The sequence below is a fragment of the Sceloporus occidentalis genome, unplaced genomic scaffold (assembly GCF_023333645.1).
Source record: "Sceloporus occidentalis isolate IW3139 unplaced genomic scaffold, rSceOcc1.0.p SCAF_1, whole genome shotgun sequence".
Classification (NCBI taxonomy): domain Eukaryota; kingdom Metazoa; phylum Chordata; class Lepidosauria; order Squamata; family Phrynosomatidae; genus Sceloporus; species Sceloporus occidentalis.
The window spans coordinates 296,081,075-296,100,336 of record NW_028316981.1 but is presented as its reverse complement, the minus strand read 5'-3'; the positions used below and the strand labels follow the sequence as shown (position 1 = coordinate 296,100,336).

Below are 19,262 nucleotides of genomic sequence, written 5' to 3'. Positions count from 1 at the left end.
GAGGTTAGTAGTAGAAAGATTTATCCCAGGAAAATGAGAAGGGATTGTTGAAGTCTTTGTGGACTTGAACAACAACCTCCAGAAGGAAATCATGTAAACTGGCAAAACTTCACTGGGTGGACCTGCTGCTTTTAGGAAAGCACTTGAACGACAGAGGAAAGGGTCCTCTGTAACTGCAGCGGTAAAACAGCATTTATTTGAAGAGTGAACTACATCACTTTCTCAGGCTATATAAGCCTTTCTGAGCATGACAGAACAGAGCCCAACTATTTCAAAGGTAAGACTGATTTTTTAAATTTATATTGCTGTGAAATGATAAAGTTAAATACTACATGGACAGTATTTAAAGCTGGAGAACTGGAAATTAATTGAAAAACTTGGGATGTGCTAAGATCTACTGTAACATTCTTCATTGGGACAGGAAGCATTTTAAGAAACAGCTAAAGGGTACATTTTACAAGTGAGTTTCATTTACAATAGTTTGGCTTTACAGTTGAAAGACCAAAGCTAAAGAAAATTGTAAATGGAAAATATTTTTTTGAAAGACAACTGTAAAAGGGCTATGTTCAGAGCTGGAGTAAGAGGTACCACTGACTGCTCAGGGAGTCTGAGTGATAAAAAGAAGAATGGTAGAATTAAAGAGAGTAGCATTGAACAATGATTCATCAGTAAAACCAATATGGATACTGAGCAGAAAATATGAAATGGCCTTTATAAGCTCAGTGCTCACCAAACTCATAGGCACGCAAAGGTACCAACTTCTATTGGTATGAATCATATGCTGCACTGCATTAAAAGGTCCAGAAAGTTGATAGTAATAACCTTCAGAGAATCCTATGTCCATCACATGCAGGTTTTGATAAGCACATGCTGCAAGAACAGCTACCATAGAGAGGTACTATCTGTGTCAACTGAGCAGTGTGGAAGCAAAGCTTGGTTGACTAGCAGGTCCACATGCCTCTCCTTTAATACCTCCCTTTTTGCTGAGGGAGTATTTGTACACACAATACATGCATAATCCTTATCAGGACATAAGTGAAAAGTACCAGCCACATTCCAGTCCCATTTTGAACAACAGCAGGCAGCTCATTTTTTGTATGCTGTAATTCAGGGTTGCAGAATCTGTACTCCTCTTGGAATTGGACATCAGTTCCTCTCCAGCTTATCCAGCCTGTCTTATAGTAAGAGAGGGTTGGTATACAGTACTTCATTAACATTCAAGTTTGAACACCATAAATAATTTTACTATTTTCTGTAATGGTCACCATCCAATCAATTCCTGCCAGCACTGGTCCTGGCAGTCCAGGTTAGAAAAAAGCTTTTCTTTTGTGGAAAAGGAGGAACATCTGCCCAGAGTCAGAACTGCAGTTATTAGGTGAGGGAGGTAATGTCAGAAAAAAAGCATTCTTATTAGAGTGTTTGTCATATTCCCCAGCCCCTCAAAAAACATGTTTTGATTGAAAGATCAAATACGCTGTCAAGAAGGATCAGGATCAGGGTGCATTCCTGTTCTTATTTTCTGCTTGCTCCTGGTACTCTACTTAGTCTGCTACTGATCTACCTACTTCATAAAGTGGTAAGAGCACTTCAGAGTAAGTGCTGCCTACTGAAGGATGCTATTTTCATGCTGGCTAGACATAGAAAGACATTGAAGAGCTCTTTTTTCTAGCATGACAATTAAATAGTCTGCATAGTGTCTCATCTGAGAAGATGCAGTGATCAGAGAAGGAGTAGGAAAGACAACGAAGAGGTGGAAAAAGGAATTATTGCATAATGGGATGGGGTGTACCATAGAAGAGTATGAAGGGATCAACGCTTCACCCCACTCCAACATGACTATATATTTATCTGACTTCCAATCTGCACCTCCTCAACTATGTAAACTTGAAGTTAACAAATGTTTTAGAATCACAGTGAAAGCACAGCAGTGTTCAGTAGTGGTTCCTAAAAGAACACTAGTAACCCAAAACCATGCAGACCATGAATAAGAAAAGGGGAAAATACATGAATAAACACAGGGGATTTACTCATATACAGCGGGCCTCCCCCCCCCCCCCCAATAAGGGGAAATCCATGTATGTTCACACCCCATTGCAAACAATGGGACATGTGCAATTTATTTAATTGTTGCGCAGCTTCAGTGTAAGCTCAAAGCCGCGTGTAATGCACCCATGTATGGCACGGATGCATTGTATTCATAAATTCAACAAAAGGAATGGGATATCTTGGAATCTGGGCTTGAACCCACAAAGTGAGAGGTCGGAATGAGATAACAAATGCATGGCCACAACACTATAACCAAACCAAGTTCTCAGCAAGGCTGTTGAATTGTCACACCTAGATTGTGATGGCCAGCACCAAAGGAAATTAATGTTCTTTTCTGATATTCTTCCAGTGACAGATATAGAGACTTTGTATTTAGGCATGATTTTTGTATAGAAGTTGCTTTAATATTGAAGAGGGCCTAACTGGATTGGTGGTGGCTCTGTCTTTTATTGTGTTTTTATTGCAAGGTTTATGTTATGCTTTAAGATTATGTTAACTATCCCATGTGGGGTGTACATAGAAGAGAGGTGATAGGGGTTCTGATTCTTGAGTTTAGAGGACTGGATGGAGTACGAGTTTCAGGGGAGTCTTCTGGCTCTCTTGAGCAGTCTTTAATTGTGTCACTGATGAGAATGCCTCAGTGGTTCAGAGGTAGGATGCAGTTATCCACCACGCTGTACTTGTAAAGAAAAGTCTGACTTTAACTCTTTACAAATTGGTTTTTCTGCTCAACAGCACATTCTAGGTCAGGAAATCCACAGCATGTGAAATCTTACCAGAGATGTTATGAACAATGAACGAGTTGTACCTTCTTAACATGAGGTTCAAAATATGGGAGGAGTAATCCCAGAGCTGGCTTCTAGAGCTGTAGATACCCTGTATTTTTTACACATCCATATTGAAAGCCAAGGATTGTCGTAGTACAGCTGTAAGTTCTTTTAGACTCTTCCAGTTGTGATAAATACCAAGAGCCAGTTCCTGGATATGTATGTAGCTATGTCTTGGAGAAACCATGACACTACCATGTTTTGAATCTCTCCAGTATCAGATTCTGCCAGCTGAAATGCTCTTCAGTGGTCCACTACTGATCATAAAAGTTCAAGTGTGGAGCCATATACTAAGTGGTCACATTCACTTTGTAAATCTGGCTCATGGTGCCTAGTCAGTGAACAGGAAGTGCCATTTGGATGTAGCATTGGTGATTGCCATAAGTATCTGGTGGGTGGGAACACCCCCCCATCCTGGATTAGTAGCAATGTTTTTACCAGATAATCATAGAATCATAGAATCGTAGAGTTAGAAGAGACCACTAGGGCCATCCAGTCCAACCCCCTGCCATGCAGGAAATCCAAATCAAAGCATCCCTGACAGATGGCCATCCAGCCTCTGTTTAAAGACCTCCAAGGAAGGAGACTCCACTACACTCCGAGGGAGTGCATTCCACTGTCGAACAGCCCTTACTGTCAGGAAGTTCCTCCTAATGTTCAGGTGGAATCTCTTTTCCTGTAGCTTGCATCCATTGTTCCGGGTCCTGTTCTCTGGCGCAGCAGAAAACAAGCTTGCTCCCTCTTCAACATGACATCCTTTCAAATATTTAAACAGGGCTATCATATCACCTCTTAACCTTCTTTTCTCCAGGCTAAACATCCCCAGCTCCCTAAGTCGTTCCTCATAGGGCATGGTTTCCAGACCCTTCACCATTTTTGTCGCCCTCCTTTGGACATGCTCCAGTTTCTCAATGTCCTTTCTGAATTGTGGCGCCCAGAACTGGACACAATATTCTAGGTGGAGCCTGACCAAAGCAGAATACAGTGGCACTATTACTTCTCTTGATCTAGACACTATACTTTTATTGATGCAGCCTAAAATTGCATTGGCCTTTTTAGCTGCCGCATCACACTGTTCACTCATGTTCAACTTGTGGTCTACTTGGACTCCTAGATCCCTTTCACACGTAGTTTCGTTCAGCCAGGTGTCACCCATCCTATATCTGTGCATTTTATTTTTCCACCCTAAGTGCAATACCTTACATTTCTCCGTGTTGAATTTCATTTTTTTAGCTTTGGCCCAGCTTTCTAGTCTATTCAGGTCATTTTGGATCTTGATCCTGTCCTCTGGGGTATTAGCTATCCCTCCTATTTTGGTGTCATCTGCAGATTTGATAAGTATGCTCCCAATTCTGTCATCCAGGTCATTGATAAAGATGTTGAATAGCACTGGGCCCAGGACAGAGCCCTGTGGGACCCCACTGGTTACTTCTCTCCAGGATGAAAAGGAGCCATTGTTGAGCACCCTTTGGGTTCGGCCGGTCAACCAATTACAGATCCATTTAACAGTTCCTTTGTCTAGCCCACATTTTACAAGCTTGTTTGCAAGAATGTCATGGGAAACCTTGTCAAAGGCCTTACTGAAATCAAGATATACTATATCCACAGCATTCCCTTCATCTACCAAGCTGGTAATTTTATCAAAGAAAGAGATTAGATTTGTCTGGCATGACTTGTTTCTCTGAAACCCATGTTGAGTTTTTGTGATTATGGAATTGCCATCTAGATGTTCACAGACTCTTTGTTTAATTATCTGCTCCAGAATCTTTCCTGGTATTGATGTCAGGCTAACTGGACGATAATTGTTGGGATCCTCTTTTTTCCCCTTTTTGAAGATGGGGACAACGTTTGCCTTCTGCCAGTCTGCTGGGATCTCTCCTGTTTTCCAGGAGTTTTCAAAGATTATTGCCAATGGCTCCGATATTACATTTGCCAGTTCTTTTAATACCCTTGGATGGAGTTCATCTGGTCCCGGAGACTTAAATTCATTTAGATTAACAAGGTGTTCCTCTACTATCTCTTTACTTATTCTGTGCTGAAATTCCCCTGTTCTGTCCTCTGCTCCATTATCCTCAGGTTGAGCACCCTTTGCCTTTTCTGAGAAGACTGAGGCAAAGAAGGTGTTGAGTAATTCTGCCTTTTCTCTGTCCCCTGTTAACATTTTGCCATCCTCTCGACGCAGTGGCCCTACCATTTCCTTCTTCTTACTTTTGCTGCGGACATATTCAAAAAAGCCCTTTTTGTTGTCTTTAACCTCTCTAGCAATTCTGAGTTCATTCTGCGCTTTAGCTTTTCTGACTTTACCCCTGCACATGACTGCTATTTCTTTGAATTCCTTTTTCGTGATTTCCCCCTTTTTCCATTTCTTATACATGCTCCTTTTAAAACTTAGCTCGGTTGAAAGTTCCTTAGTCATCCATCCTGGTTTCTTGAGACACCTCCCATTTTTCTTTTTCACTGGAACTGTTTGAAATTGTGCCTTCAGTATCTCCCTTTTGAGAAAGTCCCATCCGTCCTGAACTCCTTTATCTTTTAGTATTTCTGACCATGGAATCGCCCTCAATACTTCTCTAAGTTTACTGAAATCCGCCCTCCTAAAATCTAGATAATGTTGGAGAAGAGCAGGTAAAAGGTTTTCGTTTTGTTTTTAAAATGGGAGGAACAGGAGAGAAGATTTAAGATACTGTTTATTTTACTATTCCTCTCTGACAGGCAGCTGTGGCTCAGCGTGGTTCAGAGTAAATATTTCTTTGAGAAATGGTTGTGTTCCCGTTCTTCAAAAAGAAGGAAAGAAAACATTGCTTGAGGGTGAACATTTCACTAGTGGTATCTTTCTTGGCCTTTGGGCTGATACTGGACTTGGGAACACAAGTCTCAGGGGCTTCTGATTTTACTTGACTGAACATTCCCGGAAAATGGTGCTGGAGGAGAATACTGTGGGATTTCATAGGGTTCGGTACTTTCTCCTGTGTTTTTTAACATTTACGAACCTTTTAGGAGTTTGTGGGCTGCATTTCATGACTGTGCTGATGATACTCAGCTTTATCTTTGTCAGTTCCCACAAGGGAGGCCATGAAAGTCCTGACTCATCGTCTGGATGCTGTGAGAGATATAAGTGAATAAATAGTTTTGAGATTGAGTCTAGATAAAACAGAAGTTAGAAAGAAATCCATTCAGGGATTGATATTACAACCTATGATGGATGGAATTGTACTCTGTTTGAAAGAGCAGGTTTGTAGCTGGGGGTGGTGGTAGTGTTGGCCCCATTGTTCCTTGGATGGTCAAGTGGCTGCTATGATTATGAATACCCTAGCCTGGTATGCCAGCTGTGCCCTTTCGCAGGAGCAGCAGTTTTGTATTCATGCTTTAATTATTTTCTGATTAGGCTACTATGATGCAGTCTGTATGAATGGGGAAAAAAGCAATATTTGGAAGCTATAGTTTGTGCAAACAGCAACGGCTAGACCAGTGTCAGGGGTATGCTTTAATAACCATTTGTCTTGTTCTGGCTGCACTGGCTTCCAGCTTGCTTTTAAGCTCAGTTGAAAGTCTTGATTTAACTTAGAAAGTTCTGAAAGTTTTGGAATCAGGATATCTGAAAGACTGTCTCCTCCTATATAAACCTGTTTGGTATGTGAGATGCCAAATGGAAACCCTGTTGCATGTCCCACTGTTCTGAAATGCTAAATTGGTGTGTCCATGAGACCAGGCTTTCTCTCTAGTACTTATAAATGTAGCACTTTGGTTGTGGAATTCCTTCCTCAGGGAAATCAGAGTTGTTACCGCTCAGTTGCATTTCTGGTGGGCAGCCAAGACAGTGTTGTTTTCTGTGGCTTTCGGTTCTTAAAGCTAGGCTTGACTTTTAGAATTCTTCTGATGGTGTGGTTTTTTTAAACATTGTTTTAGACTTCAGAGACATAGCCCTATTAGTCTGGATTATCAGTATGGAAAGTGAACTTGTAGAGTCTTTCAAATGTTTCTCACTTGCTGCTTTCACTTTTGTGGATTTGATTATTTGCAGATTTGATTAATATATTCTCTTTAGTAATCGCTAGGTCCACCAGCATGACTCTGCCAGAGTTTGACCATGGAGTCACACTGGAAGACTTAGAGATTCCTAGAGGAAACACTGTAGGTCCTCCAGTGCAATTCTGTAGTTAAACTCTGCCGAAAGTTGGCCATTTCAGGCATGCCAAAATGTGCTGGTGTGTTGTCTAACAGGTAGGCACAAGGTGGAAACACGCCCTCTGTTCTATGTATATTTTTATTACACAACACTAACAATAAAAAAGAAATAGAAAAAAGACAAGTTAAAAAAAGATAGTACAGTGTGCCTATGCTATCTGTGGGGAATCTGTTTCAGAACTCCCCGCAGATAGTAAAAAAACACAGGAGCTTAAGTCCCGTTCTTTTAAGTGGGTGTGCGCTCCCACTTGCACCATTGTGTACACACACGGCCATTGAGAAAACCAGGGATTGCCATCCACAGAAGCTCAGATTGCGGATGGCAAGCCTGTGCTTAGCGTGGGTGCACTGTAGCTACAAGAACAGAAAAAGGAAAGATAAAACCAACTTTGTTTTCTTGACAGCAGTTATTACTATCATTTTATAAACTCTTCCAATGCTTCTCTAACATGATAAACTATTAACCTCATTTATTTAAGGTATAATTATTAATAATAATCAAACCCAAAATAATCAAACCCATACACACACACACTGTTGTTGTTAACTGCCTTTCAATCAACCTCAACTCATGATGACCCTATGAATGAGACATCTCCAAGACTGCCTGTTCTCAACCTTTCTGCGTAGGTCTTGCAAGTTCAGGCCTATGGGCTCCCTGATTTAGTCTAATCATTTGGCATGAAGTCTTACTGCCTCCCACCTTTCCTAACATTACCGTCTTTTTTTAATGAGTCATGTCTTCTTGTGATGTGGCCAAAATATGACAGCCTCAGTCAGCTTTATGTCATCCTAAATTATACACCACACATCCAGGTGAGTGTCTTCTCCTGATTAGCCCACAGTTTATTATTGGTCTTCTTTAAAAGCTTACTTTTGCTAGATCTTTGAAAGACAACAATAAGAGCTTGCCTCCAAATGGCTACCTATCACTGCTGACACCTTCTCCTCCATTGAGCCCTGTGGAGAAGATGCCAGCTGTCCATCTGTCATAGCCAGATGTTGCCCACCTCTGTTGTAAACCTAGCTTCTCCTTTTGGTGTGAGCTCCTGTGCCGATGTATTGCACCTGTTTCCAGCGTCTTCCCATCCAGTCTTCTAAGTTGTTCATCTGATGCGTTACCATGATTGTAGAGAACTTGCTTCTCTGAGTGTGAGCTAGGTTTTTATACACAAAGACACAGTACATTGTTTTTTGTGGGCTTTTCGGGCTATGCAGCCATGTTCTGGAAGAGTTTCTTCTTGATGTTTCACCAGCATCTGTGGCTGGCATCTTCAGAAAATGCTTGCCTGGAAAGGAGTGTGTGTGTGTGTGTGTGTGTGTACATGCGTGCGTGCGTGCGCGCGCGCGCGCGCACACACACACACACACACACACACACACACACACACACACTGTGTGACCTGGGAAGGCAGGAGTGATTTGCATGTGGATTGTTCTGTTGTTAATGGCAGGCCTCAGGGTGGAAGGGTCTGCAAAAGAGGATTAGTGCCTGCTTGATTAGTGCTCATTGTCTGCTGGGAAACCCCTGACCCTGGGAGATTTCTCATTTGCATTTGTTGAGTCTTCAGCTTGCTATTTTTCAGGACTGGTAGCCAAACCTTGTTTACTTTAAGGGTTTCCTCTTTCCTGTTGAAATTGTCCAGGTGTTTGTGGATTTCAAAGGCTTCCCTGTGCATCCTGACATGGTAGTAGTTGGCATGGTCCAGAATTTCAGTGTTTTCAAACAGTATTTTATGCCCAGGATAGTTTGTGGCATGTTCTACTACTGCTGATTTTTCTGGCTGGCCCAATCAAGGAACACGAGAGACATTGCAGACTGGGCCAGCCAGAAAAATTGCATTCCAAGCATTTTAAACCATCCTCTGTAACTGAATAGCGTAGGTAGTGTCCAACAATACAACTGTTGTTTTCCACCTCAAAATGCAGGAATACAATTGGTTCAGTTTCACCTTGGACTTGTGGTAGTAGTGCATTGCATGCTACTTTAATACCAATGACCATTCATATTCTGGGGCATAGCAATCATTAGGGAGATGTTCTGTACAAAATTCTTCACATGAGTGGCAGTAAGATTGAAAGATCATCCTCAATATCTTTTGCAAGTAGGGGTTCTTCACTCTATACCTCTTTGCTCATTTACCTGCATGCACAAGGCCATTTATTTTGCCCTAGAGCTTGCTAGTTACCATTTGTGTGGGTCATAGAAACCACAAAGACAAAGAACAGGTTCCTTACATGTAACTGCAGTTCTTTGAGTGGTCATCTATGAACTCAGACAATCCACCGTCCTCCCTTCTGTGTAGTCTTGCCTTGTCTATTTCCAGTTTTGTCACACATTTGTTGGACTGGAGCTGAGGAAATTGGGTGGGAAAGTTCTGGGAGCAGGCATGGGTGGGGATCCTACCAAAAGGACATGCTAACTCTAGAAATTTCTGAACATGCAGCTGTGCAGATACAGAATAACCCATTTGTGTGAGTTTATAGATGACAACTCAAAGAACCACAGTTATAAGTAAGCAGCCTTTTCTTCTTTGCACAGCACATAGTTAAACTGTAAAATACAGTGCTGCAATATGTGATTATGGTGGCAAACATGGCTTTAAAAAGGGATTGGATAAATTCATGCAGGATGAGGCAACTAAAATAGATTTATCATTTTCATCATGGGAAGCAGTTATGACTATATATCCTTTGCCAAGGATGGAAGATCATGGAATCATAAAGTTGGAAGAAACAACAAGGGCCATCAAGTACAATCCTCTGTCTTGGAGGAACACACAAGAAAGCACTCCTGACAGATGGATATCCACCCTGTTTAAAAACCTCCAAAGAAGGAGAACCTACCATATTCTGAGGCAGTGTGTTCCACTGTCAAACAGCTCTTACAATCAGGAAGTTCTCCCTAATGCTTAACTGGACTTTTCCCTGTCATTAGAATCCATTGCTCCATTTCCTAGTCTCTGGAGCAGCACAAAATAGGCTTCCTTCATCAGCAGCATGGCATCCCTTCAAATATTTAAGCACCCCCTCACCTTCATTTGTTGTACATGTTGTATCATCACAGTTCTGCCATTTGGCTTCCCATAGGCAACTAATTGGCTACTGTGTGATTAGAATGTTGAAATATATGGGTCTTTGCTTTCATCCTGCATTGCTTTTCTTATATTCTTACATTCTTGCAAAATTTGGTTCCTTTTGCTCTCATACACTCATACTGACATGTGGAAACACTAATTCCTGCTTCTTTAAGGATTTCAGAATATTTTGTGACAAAATTAAGGCTGAGATCAATTTTGCAGTCAAGTCTGCCCTGTTTCAGTTCACTACGTCTTCTCAGTTTGAAATTCCTAGGCTTGCCTCAAGTACTGTTTATATAAAATAAATCTGTTCATTCTTAAGGGGAGTCCCAAGATCCTTGTGTACAGGTTTTGATCTATTTCTGTGGGGTTTCCTCCCTTTTACATTTACAAAGTAGAATTTCAGTATGTGGATAAAATGCTGTTGTTAGTCAAATGCCATTATCCTTGTTGAAATGCACAATATATGTTTGTGGCATATCTAAGAAATTCATTGCCAAGATTTTGTAAAGCCATGTTATTTCCTCAACTCTGTTGAGACAAACGTGTTATCAACATATTTCTTCCCCAGAGAATAAATGGTGAATGAATGTTGCTTAAACTGAATTCTTATTTGTTCATAATTACATAATTTGTTAAGGACTTTTCATCTCAAGTTTATTCACTTTTTATATTTAATCATCTAAATTACGGTACTATCTACAGCAGTACAGTTTTGAATCATAATCTATGAACATATTAAAATGTTTATGTGTTCAGTGTGTTTTCATATGTTGCTTGCTAAAATGATGAATATTTTTAACATATTCTTTCTTCGATCTGCAGATAAGCCTTTGAAGAAACGGAAACAAGATTCCTATCCACAGGAGGCTGGAGGTGCTACTGGAGGAAATAAACCAGCTTCTCAGGAGACAGGTTCTGCGGGAAATGGGTCAAGGCCAGCCTTGATGGTTAGTATTGATCTACAGCAAGCAGGACGGGCAGACTCTCAGGCATCTGTTACTCAGGACTTGGACATCATAAAAAAACCTGAAGAGGTGAAGCAGTGTAATGATGGTTCTGTTTTTGTTCCTCAAGAGGATGTTGGAGTACTTAAACTAAAATCTGAAAATCAGCCAGAAACCCCAAGGAAAAAGACAGATTCTGAAGGTATAAAGGTGGAAATACAACATGGTGAGAACCAACAAGTAGAAATGCAGCAAAATGAGAGTAATTGGATAGAAACTAAACACAGTGAAAGCAAACAGGTAGAAATTAAGTGTGAAAGCAAACCTGAGAGTAAGCATGTAGATGTGAAGCAAAATGAGGGAAAGCAAAATAATGGCAAACAGGAAATAAGGCAAAGACCTGAGACTCCAAAACAGAAAAATGAAGTGAGGCCAGATACTCCTAAACAGAAAAATGAAGGCAGACCAGAAACCCCAAAGCAGAAGAATGAAGGCAGGCCAGAAACCCCCAAACACCGGCATGAAAACAGGCGAGATTCTGGTAAATCTTCATCAGAGAAGAAGCCTGATATATCTAAGTATAAAATGGACATGAAAACTGACCCTTCCAGGGTGAAATCTGAAAGGACTGATGCATTAAAACAGAGACCTGATGGACGTTCAGTTTCTGACTCTCTGAGGCGTGATCATGATAATCTTAAAAAATCTGAGGACAAGGGTGATTCAGAGAGACACAGAGGAGATTCATCAAAACTGAGAAGACCTGAATACTTGAGGTCTTCAAGTAAAGGAGAGCATGACTCTAAACATAGCATTAGATCAGATAACTCAAAAGCTGAAAAACTAGAAAGAAAACACAGGCATGAATCTGGTGAATCCAGGGATAGGTTTTCTTCTGGGGATCAGAGATCAAGACCTGACAGCCCTCGTATTAAACAAGAAAGTAGAAGTGATATTGGTAAATCAAGACCAGATCGACCAGGTTTTAAATCACACAACAGTAAAGATGAACGAAGGACAGATGGTAATAAGAGCAAAATGGATAGTAATAAGGCACACACTGACAGTAAATCTGAGTTTCCCAGTTATTTGTTGGGGGGAAGATCTGGTGCTTTGAAACACTTTATCATTCCAAAAATCAAACGTGATAAAGATGGCAATGTCATGCATGATGCAAGGAAATCAGAAATTAAGGGTGAATCAAAGAACAAAGTTGAGAAGATTGGGCTGGTGGAGGATCTAAATAAAGGAGCTAAACCAGTTGTTGTTCTACAAAAACTTTCTTTGGATGATGTACAAAAATTTATTAAGGATAGAGAAGACAAATCTAGGAGCTCTTGTTTCAGATCTAACAAGAACAAGTCATCCAAATCAAACAAAGGTAAGACATCAAATTCTTTCTATTATGTTTATCTTGGAGTGTTTCATTTTATGTATTGATAATAAGAATCTGTGTTTAACTATCCTGATTTGGTTCATTTGACATTTAGTACTGATAGCTTGAAAATGCATTAGTGTTTCTGTATTAGACTGTGCTTGTATAGGCTGGTTATCAGAATCCTGCTAATCTAATAGCTCTGTTAAACTTCTGCAGAAGTTCCTTTTGCATCCTATGGAAAAATACATAGTTTTAGAGCAACTTAAATTGGAAAGTTCATGATAATGGTAACATTGGTGGTTTAGTTTTTAGGTGAATAACTTTAATCTTCTTTGGTTCATTTTCCAGAATAATACTAAAAGGTTAAAAGTGCTTAGTCACCACATTCACAGAAAGTAATGTCATGCCTCCAGAGAATTCTGACTTATTGTTTGTGACCAAATGTGCTGGTTCATTGCAAGCAGAAGCAGAAATAAAGAGGCGAGGCTATTAACTGGGTTGAACTAGGGCCACTTTATTATAACATAGTATAATCTCAGAACATCTGCACAGGGATCAAATATGTGAGGAAGCTACTAACTGTTCATGCCTAATGCCTGTCTGTATGGACAGTCCCTCTCTTGAGAGGCCATAGAAGGAAATAAACTCTACCCTTGTCCTCTCCAACCTCACCTTCCTAGGAGAGGGCAGCTACTAGGCTTGTCAGCTTCAGGTGGATACTAACTAACAGAGACTATAGCACCCCCTCATATCCTGCCCACAGGTTGCTGAGCCCTATAGAGCACACCTCTGAGAAGGGCCATCATTGAAAAGATGCCTCTGGGAACCTACTGGATCCTTTAAATTCTCCACATATGTTTGTTTGTTTGTTTGTTTGTTTGTTTGTTTTCTTTTAATATATTTAATAAAATTGTTTTATTTTAATATCCCCATATCTTCACACATGACCATCTAATAGTGGCCAAATTAAAGTATTTTGAAGGTGATTCCCTGCTAACTACCCAAAATCCCATAGAACCTGAACAGCAGGAAGAAAAGAAAACACCATCCCGTGGCAGAGGGGATTCTCATTCGGCCTTCCCAGTAGATCAGCTAATCCTACATGGCTGGGGAGGGGGGAGCTATGGAGTGAAGAAGCTGAAGGAGGGGAGGGGCACAGATTTAAATAGGCTTCACTCTCCTCCCAGTATGTGGCAGGGGCACGCTAGTGCCAAGAGGCCCGGACTCCTTTCCAATCTTGCCAAGCCTTTCTGATAGCTGGGGAAATAGTATTCTGTTTGACTCTTCCTGCCACCAGGAGCAGCTTCACTAATCAGGAAGTTGCTCCCAGCTTCTTACACTAACCAGTAGCAATTCAATCATGAATTCTGCTGCAACTAAAAAAAGATTGTTAAAGCCAAACTTCTGGCTTGTTTCTTTCTTACAAATCAGGAATAGTCTACATGTAAGTATATTAAGTGAATCGCTGCAGATTTTTGCACATTTGCATCAATGCTTAATTGTCTTCACTTTCCCGTACAAATTTACATCTCTTTGCCAAAAATGAGCAGCCTCACAGATACTCCAGTAAAAATAGTGATTCTTTTCTCTGCAGAGTTTAAGGAGTTATTCCTATCCCACCACCACTACCACCTTGCAATAACCCAAGTTCCTCCAAATCATGAGTGGAAGGATTGCATTGCATTCAAAAAGAATGAAAAGTATTTTAATCATGTAAACACACTCCCAGTAATTCATATATCAGTTTCAAGCCCAGCCTTCAAATGTTGGCTTCTACATAGGATATCATAATATAGTCTGGATTGAATGCTATGACTTTTTTAAATGGAAGCTGTCGTGCTAGTAGCTGAAGCCAAAAGAGTAGTGATTGGGGCAGCATACCGCAGAATGCTTATTCATGGATATTAATCTAGAATTCTCTACAGGTCTGTCATAGTGTTACATGCAAATGCAGTTTATGAATTGAAATTTGATTTGATGAAACTAGATAAGATACAACAGTTACAGCTCTGAGAATTGCAGGTGCAAAGTCAGTAACTTGCCTGTATCTGTGTTGCAAGAAATAATTGTTACAGGGTTAGTGCAAGGTGGGATGTGCTGTTAGGAGTGCTGTCGGTTGTGTTGTTTTTTGCTTCTTAGTATGATAATCTGTCAGGCTTGTGTTAAGTCATACACTGTGCCGTTCAGACAGGTGTGATCATTTCAATTTTGGGGAACATATGAATCTACAATATACCACATCAAAACATTAGTTGATGCAAGTATTATCTACAGTGATTGGCAGCAACTGTTAATGGTTTCAGATGGGATTTTTTTCCAGTCCTAGCTAGAGATGCCAGGGATTGGACATGGGACCTTGTGCATAAAGATGATGTGCTCTAGTGTTGAGTTAGTGCTGCAAGCACCTCTGAAGATCACTGAGATAAAAGGTTTCATTTTAAGATGGACAAGGGAATGGATAATGAAGCTCAAACTTGTCACCTTTTGCTTATCTCAGTTAAGAGGAATATGAAGAATAGTTATGTAGAGAGATCTTGTAGCACTTTTGGGGCTAAATGAAAGAAAGAAGTTGGCTGCATGAACTTTCATAGACTTAAGTCTACTTCCTAAGATGCATTTAGAGAATAGTTGTATTTCATTCATAGTGTCATAACATGCGGTTGAAATGAATAGCAAACTAAAATTTGAAAATGTTTATCTGTTTCAAAGTGGCTTTTCCTTTGAAAGGATAATTGATGTTGATGAGTTAAAGATTTTTTGCTTGATTCTATGCCTATATGAAATTAATACTGTGTCTGGTAGCAGTATATGTTGTTACAGGCTGGAGTTATAATGCACAGAGCAGTTTCTTGCTACTGTGAGAGTTTGCACTCACTTTATTTGATTGAATGGGGAGAGTGGCTTTGAATGATAGTTCCTCATGATAAAGTGCAGGCTGTCTTTGAACTCCATACATTTCAAAATTATTTTGCATATATGATGGAGTAGCTCCATCTCAAGAAACACAAGTGCGAAACAGCTTTTGGATACACTGAAATGGGTATGTGAAACATCAGGTCCTATCTAGAAGAATTTTTAGACATGTTGCCATTGCTCACCTGAAGAAGGAAGAGGAAAAAGTATGGAGTGCAGCAATACCTTCCTGAAAGGAGATGGGGGCAGAAAACCTCCCTCCCATGATCACTGCTTCCTAGACTCATGTGCTGTGTGATGAATAAAAAGTGTTTTGTTTACAGTTTTGATTAACTGGCTTGAGTTCAAATACATTCATATATTCAGTGCAAATGTTCATAGAAGCATAGAATTATAGAGTTGGAAGAGACCACAGAGACCATCCAAAGTCCAACCCACTGCTATGCAGGGATACACTCCTGATAAATGGTCATCCAGCCTGTTTAAAAATCTCCAAAGAAGGAGACTCCGTCACCCTCTAAGGCAACGTATTCCACCGTCGAAGAGTTTTACCTTCAGAAAGTTCTTCTTCATGTTTAGATGGAATTTCTTTTCCTGTATTGAATTCATTTCTCCCTATCCTAGTCTCTGGAGATGCAGAAAATGAGCTTGCTCCATCCTCAATATAATATATTTGCAAATATTTAAACATGACTATCATGTCATCTCTTAACCTTCTCTTCTCCAGGCAAAACACACCCAGCTCCTTAAGTAGCACCACATAGACAATGATTTCTAGAACTTTTACCATTTTAGTCATCATCCTCAGTACATGTTCCAGCTTGTCGTTATCCTTGAATTGTGGTGCCTAGAACTGGGCATAGTATTCCAGGTGAGGTCTTATCAAAACAGAATAGAGAAGTGCTATTACTTTCCTCCATCTAGACCAGTGGTTTCTAAACTTTAGTCTTCCAGGTGTTTTGGACTTTAGCTCCCAGAATTCCTGACTGTTGACCAAGTTGGCTGGGGTTTCTGGGAGTGAAAGTCCAAAACACCTGGACGACCAGAGTTAAGAGCCACTGATCTAGACACTATATTTTCCAGCTGCTACAACACATAGTTGGCTCATGTTCATCTTGTGGTCCACTAAGACTTCTAGAATCCTTTCACATGTACTGTTGTCAAGCAAGGTGCCAGTCATCCTTTATCTGTGCATTTAATTTTTTCTGCCTAACTGTGGCACCCTACATTCCAGGCCCCACCTGGAATATTGTGTCCAGTTCTGGGCACCACAATTCAGAAAGGACATTGAGAAACTGGAGCATGTCCAAAGGAGGGCGACTAAAATGGTGAAGGGTCTGGAAACCAAGCCCTATGAGGAATGCCTTAGGGAGCTCGGTATGTTTAGCCTGGAGAAAAGAAGGTTAAGAGGTGATATGATAGCCCTGTTTAAATATTTGAAGGGATATCATATTGAGGAGGGAGCAAGCTTGTTTTCTGCTGCTCCAGAGACTAGGACCCGGAGCAATGGATGCAAGCTGCAGGAAAAGAGATTCCACCTGAACATTAGGAGGAACTTCCTGACAGTAAGGGCTGTTCGACAGTGGAACACACTCCCTCGGAGTGTAGTGGAGTCTCCCTCCTTGGAAGTCTTCAAACAGAGGCTGGATGGCCATCTGTCGGGGATGCTTTGATCTGGATTTCCTGCATGGCAGGGGGTTGGACTGGATGGCCCTTGCGGTCTCTTCCAACTCTATGATTCTATGATTTCTCCTTGATTAAATTTTGTCAGTTTTGGCCCAGCTCTTTAATCTGTTTAAGTCATTTTGAATTCTTATCCTTAATATATAATCATAGAATTGGAAGTGACTTCAGTTATTAGCTACCTGTCCTAATTTGGGGTCATCTGCAAATTTGATAAGCTTGCCGTCTATCATCCAAATTTATAAAGATTTTGAATAGCACTGGGCCCAGGACAGAAACCTGGGGCATCCCATTAGTTACTTCTCTCCAGGATGAAGAGCAGCTCATTGTTGAGTACCGTTTGGGTTTGGCCAGTCAACCAATTACAAATCCACCTAACAGTAGCGTTGTCTAGCCTACATTTTGCTAGCATATTTGCAAGCATACAATGGGGAGGACCTTGTCAAAGGTCTTTCTAACATCAAGATAAGGTGCCTCCACAGCATTCAGTTCATCTCCCAAGCTTAAAATTAGTCTGGTTTGAGTTCTTTTTGAGAAATGTATGTTGATGTTTGGTGATCGTGGCGTTCCTTTCTGAGTGCTTACAGACTTGTGTCTTTAATTATCCTGTCTAGAATTTTTTCTGGTATTGATGTCATGTTGATTGGGTGGTGGGTGTTTGGTCCTCTTTTTCCATTTTTGAAAATGGGAGAAACATTGGCCTCCTCCAGTCTGCTGGGATTTTACTTGTTCTCCATGAACCATCAAAGATTACTTTTGCCAATTCTTTCAATATTCTTGGTTTTAGTTCATCTGGCTTTGGGGACTTGAATTCACTTAGAACAGCCAGGTAGAGTCTATATTATCTCTTTAGGTATTCTGTGGTGCATTTCCCCTACTGCATCTAATGCTCTATTTTCCTCAAGTTGAGCACAATTTTCTTTAGGGAGAAGACAGAGGCAAAGAAGGTGTTGATTAACTGCATTTTCTCTGTCCCCGGTAGTATTTCTCCATCTTCTCCACTTGGCAACTCTACACGTTCCTTGTTCTTCCTTTTATTATGGACGTAACAAACAGGAAAAAACCCTTTTTTATTCTATTTAACCTCTCGGCAAGCCTGAGCTTGTTTTGTGCTTTAGACTTTCTGATTTTTTCCCTATACATGATGGCTGTTAGTTTAAATGCCATTTCTTATATATGTCCCTTTTAAATGTTAGCTCAGTTGAAAATTCTTTAGACATCCATCCCTGTTTCTCTAGACACCTCCCATTTTTCATTCTCATTGGAATTGTTAGAAATTGTGCCTTCAATATCTCCTTTTAAAGCAATTTCCATTCTTCATGAATTCCCTTCTCCTTTCGTATTCCCAACTGTGGGATTTCACCCCCAATATTTTCCAAAGTTTACTGAAATATAGCTTTCTTAAAGTGTAGAGTGTGTGTCTGACTGTGCTTGCTTCCTCTTTGCGCTGTATAACAAACTCTAAGAGAACATGGTCATTCCCACCTAAGGATCCCACTACTTCCACTCCATTAACCAAGTCATCACTGTTGGTTAGGATCAGATCTAACGGATCTAATTATCTCTAGCACTTGATCAAAAATAATTCTCTCTCTCTTCCCCCTTATGTAACCCATAACTGTTCATTAGTAATTAATTGTTTTCTATATTATGGATACTTATCCAGAGTTATTTCTGTTGTTGGATTGTTCTGGTAATATCTTTGGAACTGTTTGCTGTGTTTAGAGGTATGAGACTTAGAAGAGTGCTGCACATCCCGTCAAACATCACTTGGCCAAGGCATATGAACAAGGCTCTCAAATGAAGAATTACAATCTAAATGTCTATATCAGCAATGTAGAAAGTGAATGTTTCTTTCTTTGTAGATTTCCAACAAAAAAACTAAAGTTTAACTTCTCTAGGGTTGTTTTGCCATTTCTATTCTTGCTTGTATTTTAAAACTTATCACTGTTATCAGTTTTATCATTTGTAATTTGTTGATCCTTTTCTTCAGTTATTAATACTTTGCATGTTATGACATGTATGGTCCATAAATGTGCTTCACCTGGACTCTAGAACTTCAACATATTCTGTATTTAAGGCTTCCCGTTGGAAACACTTCAATTTCTTGAATCAGTTAGAAAAATGAATTATTACAAATGAAGGGACAATAATATTTGACCTTCAGAACTAGAATATTTCTAAAGAATACACAAGACCAAGT

General features: G+C 40.2%; 1 protein-coding gene across 8 annotated transcripts in view; it reads left to right on the top strand.

Moving 5' to 3' along the window:
- NIPBL (NIPBL cohesin loading factor) overlaps positions 1 to 19,262 on the top strand; it is a 233,476-nt gene that overhangs the window by 125,930 nt on the left and 88,284 nt on the right. For all 8 annotated transcript variants that reach the window (XM_089496474.1, XM_089496496.1, XM_089496456.1 and 5 more), the window contains one exon: positions 10,964 to 12,466. In XM_089496474.1, coding sequence (XP_089352600.1) covers positions 10,964 to 12,466 — 1,503 coding nt within the window. The remainder of the gene's footprint in view (positions 1 to 10,963; positions 12,467 to 19,262) is intronic.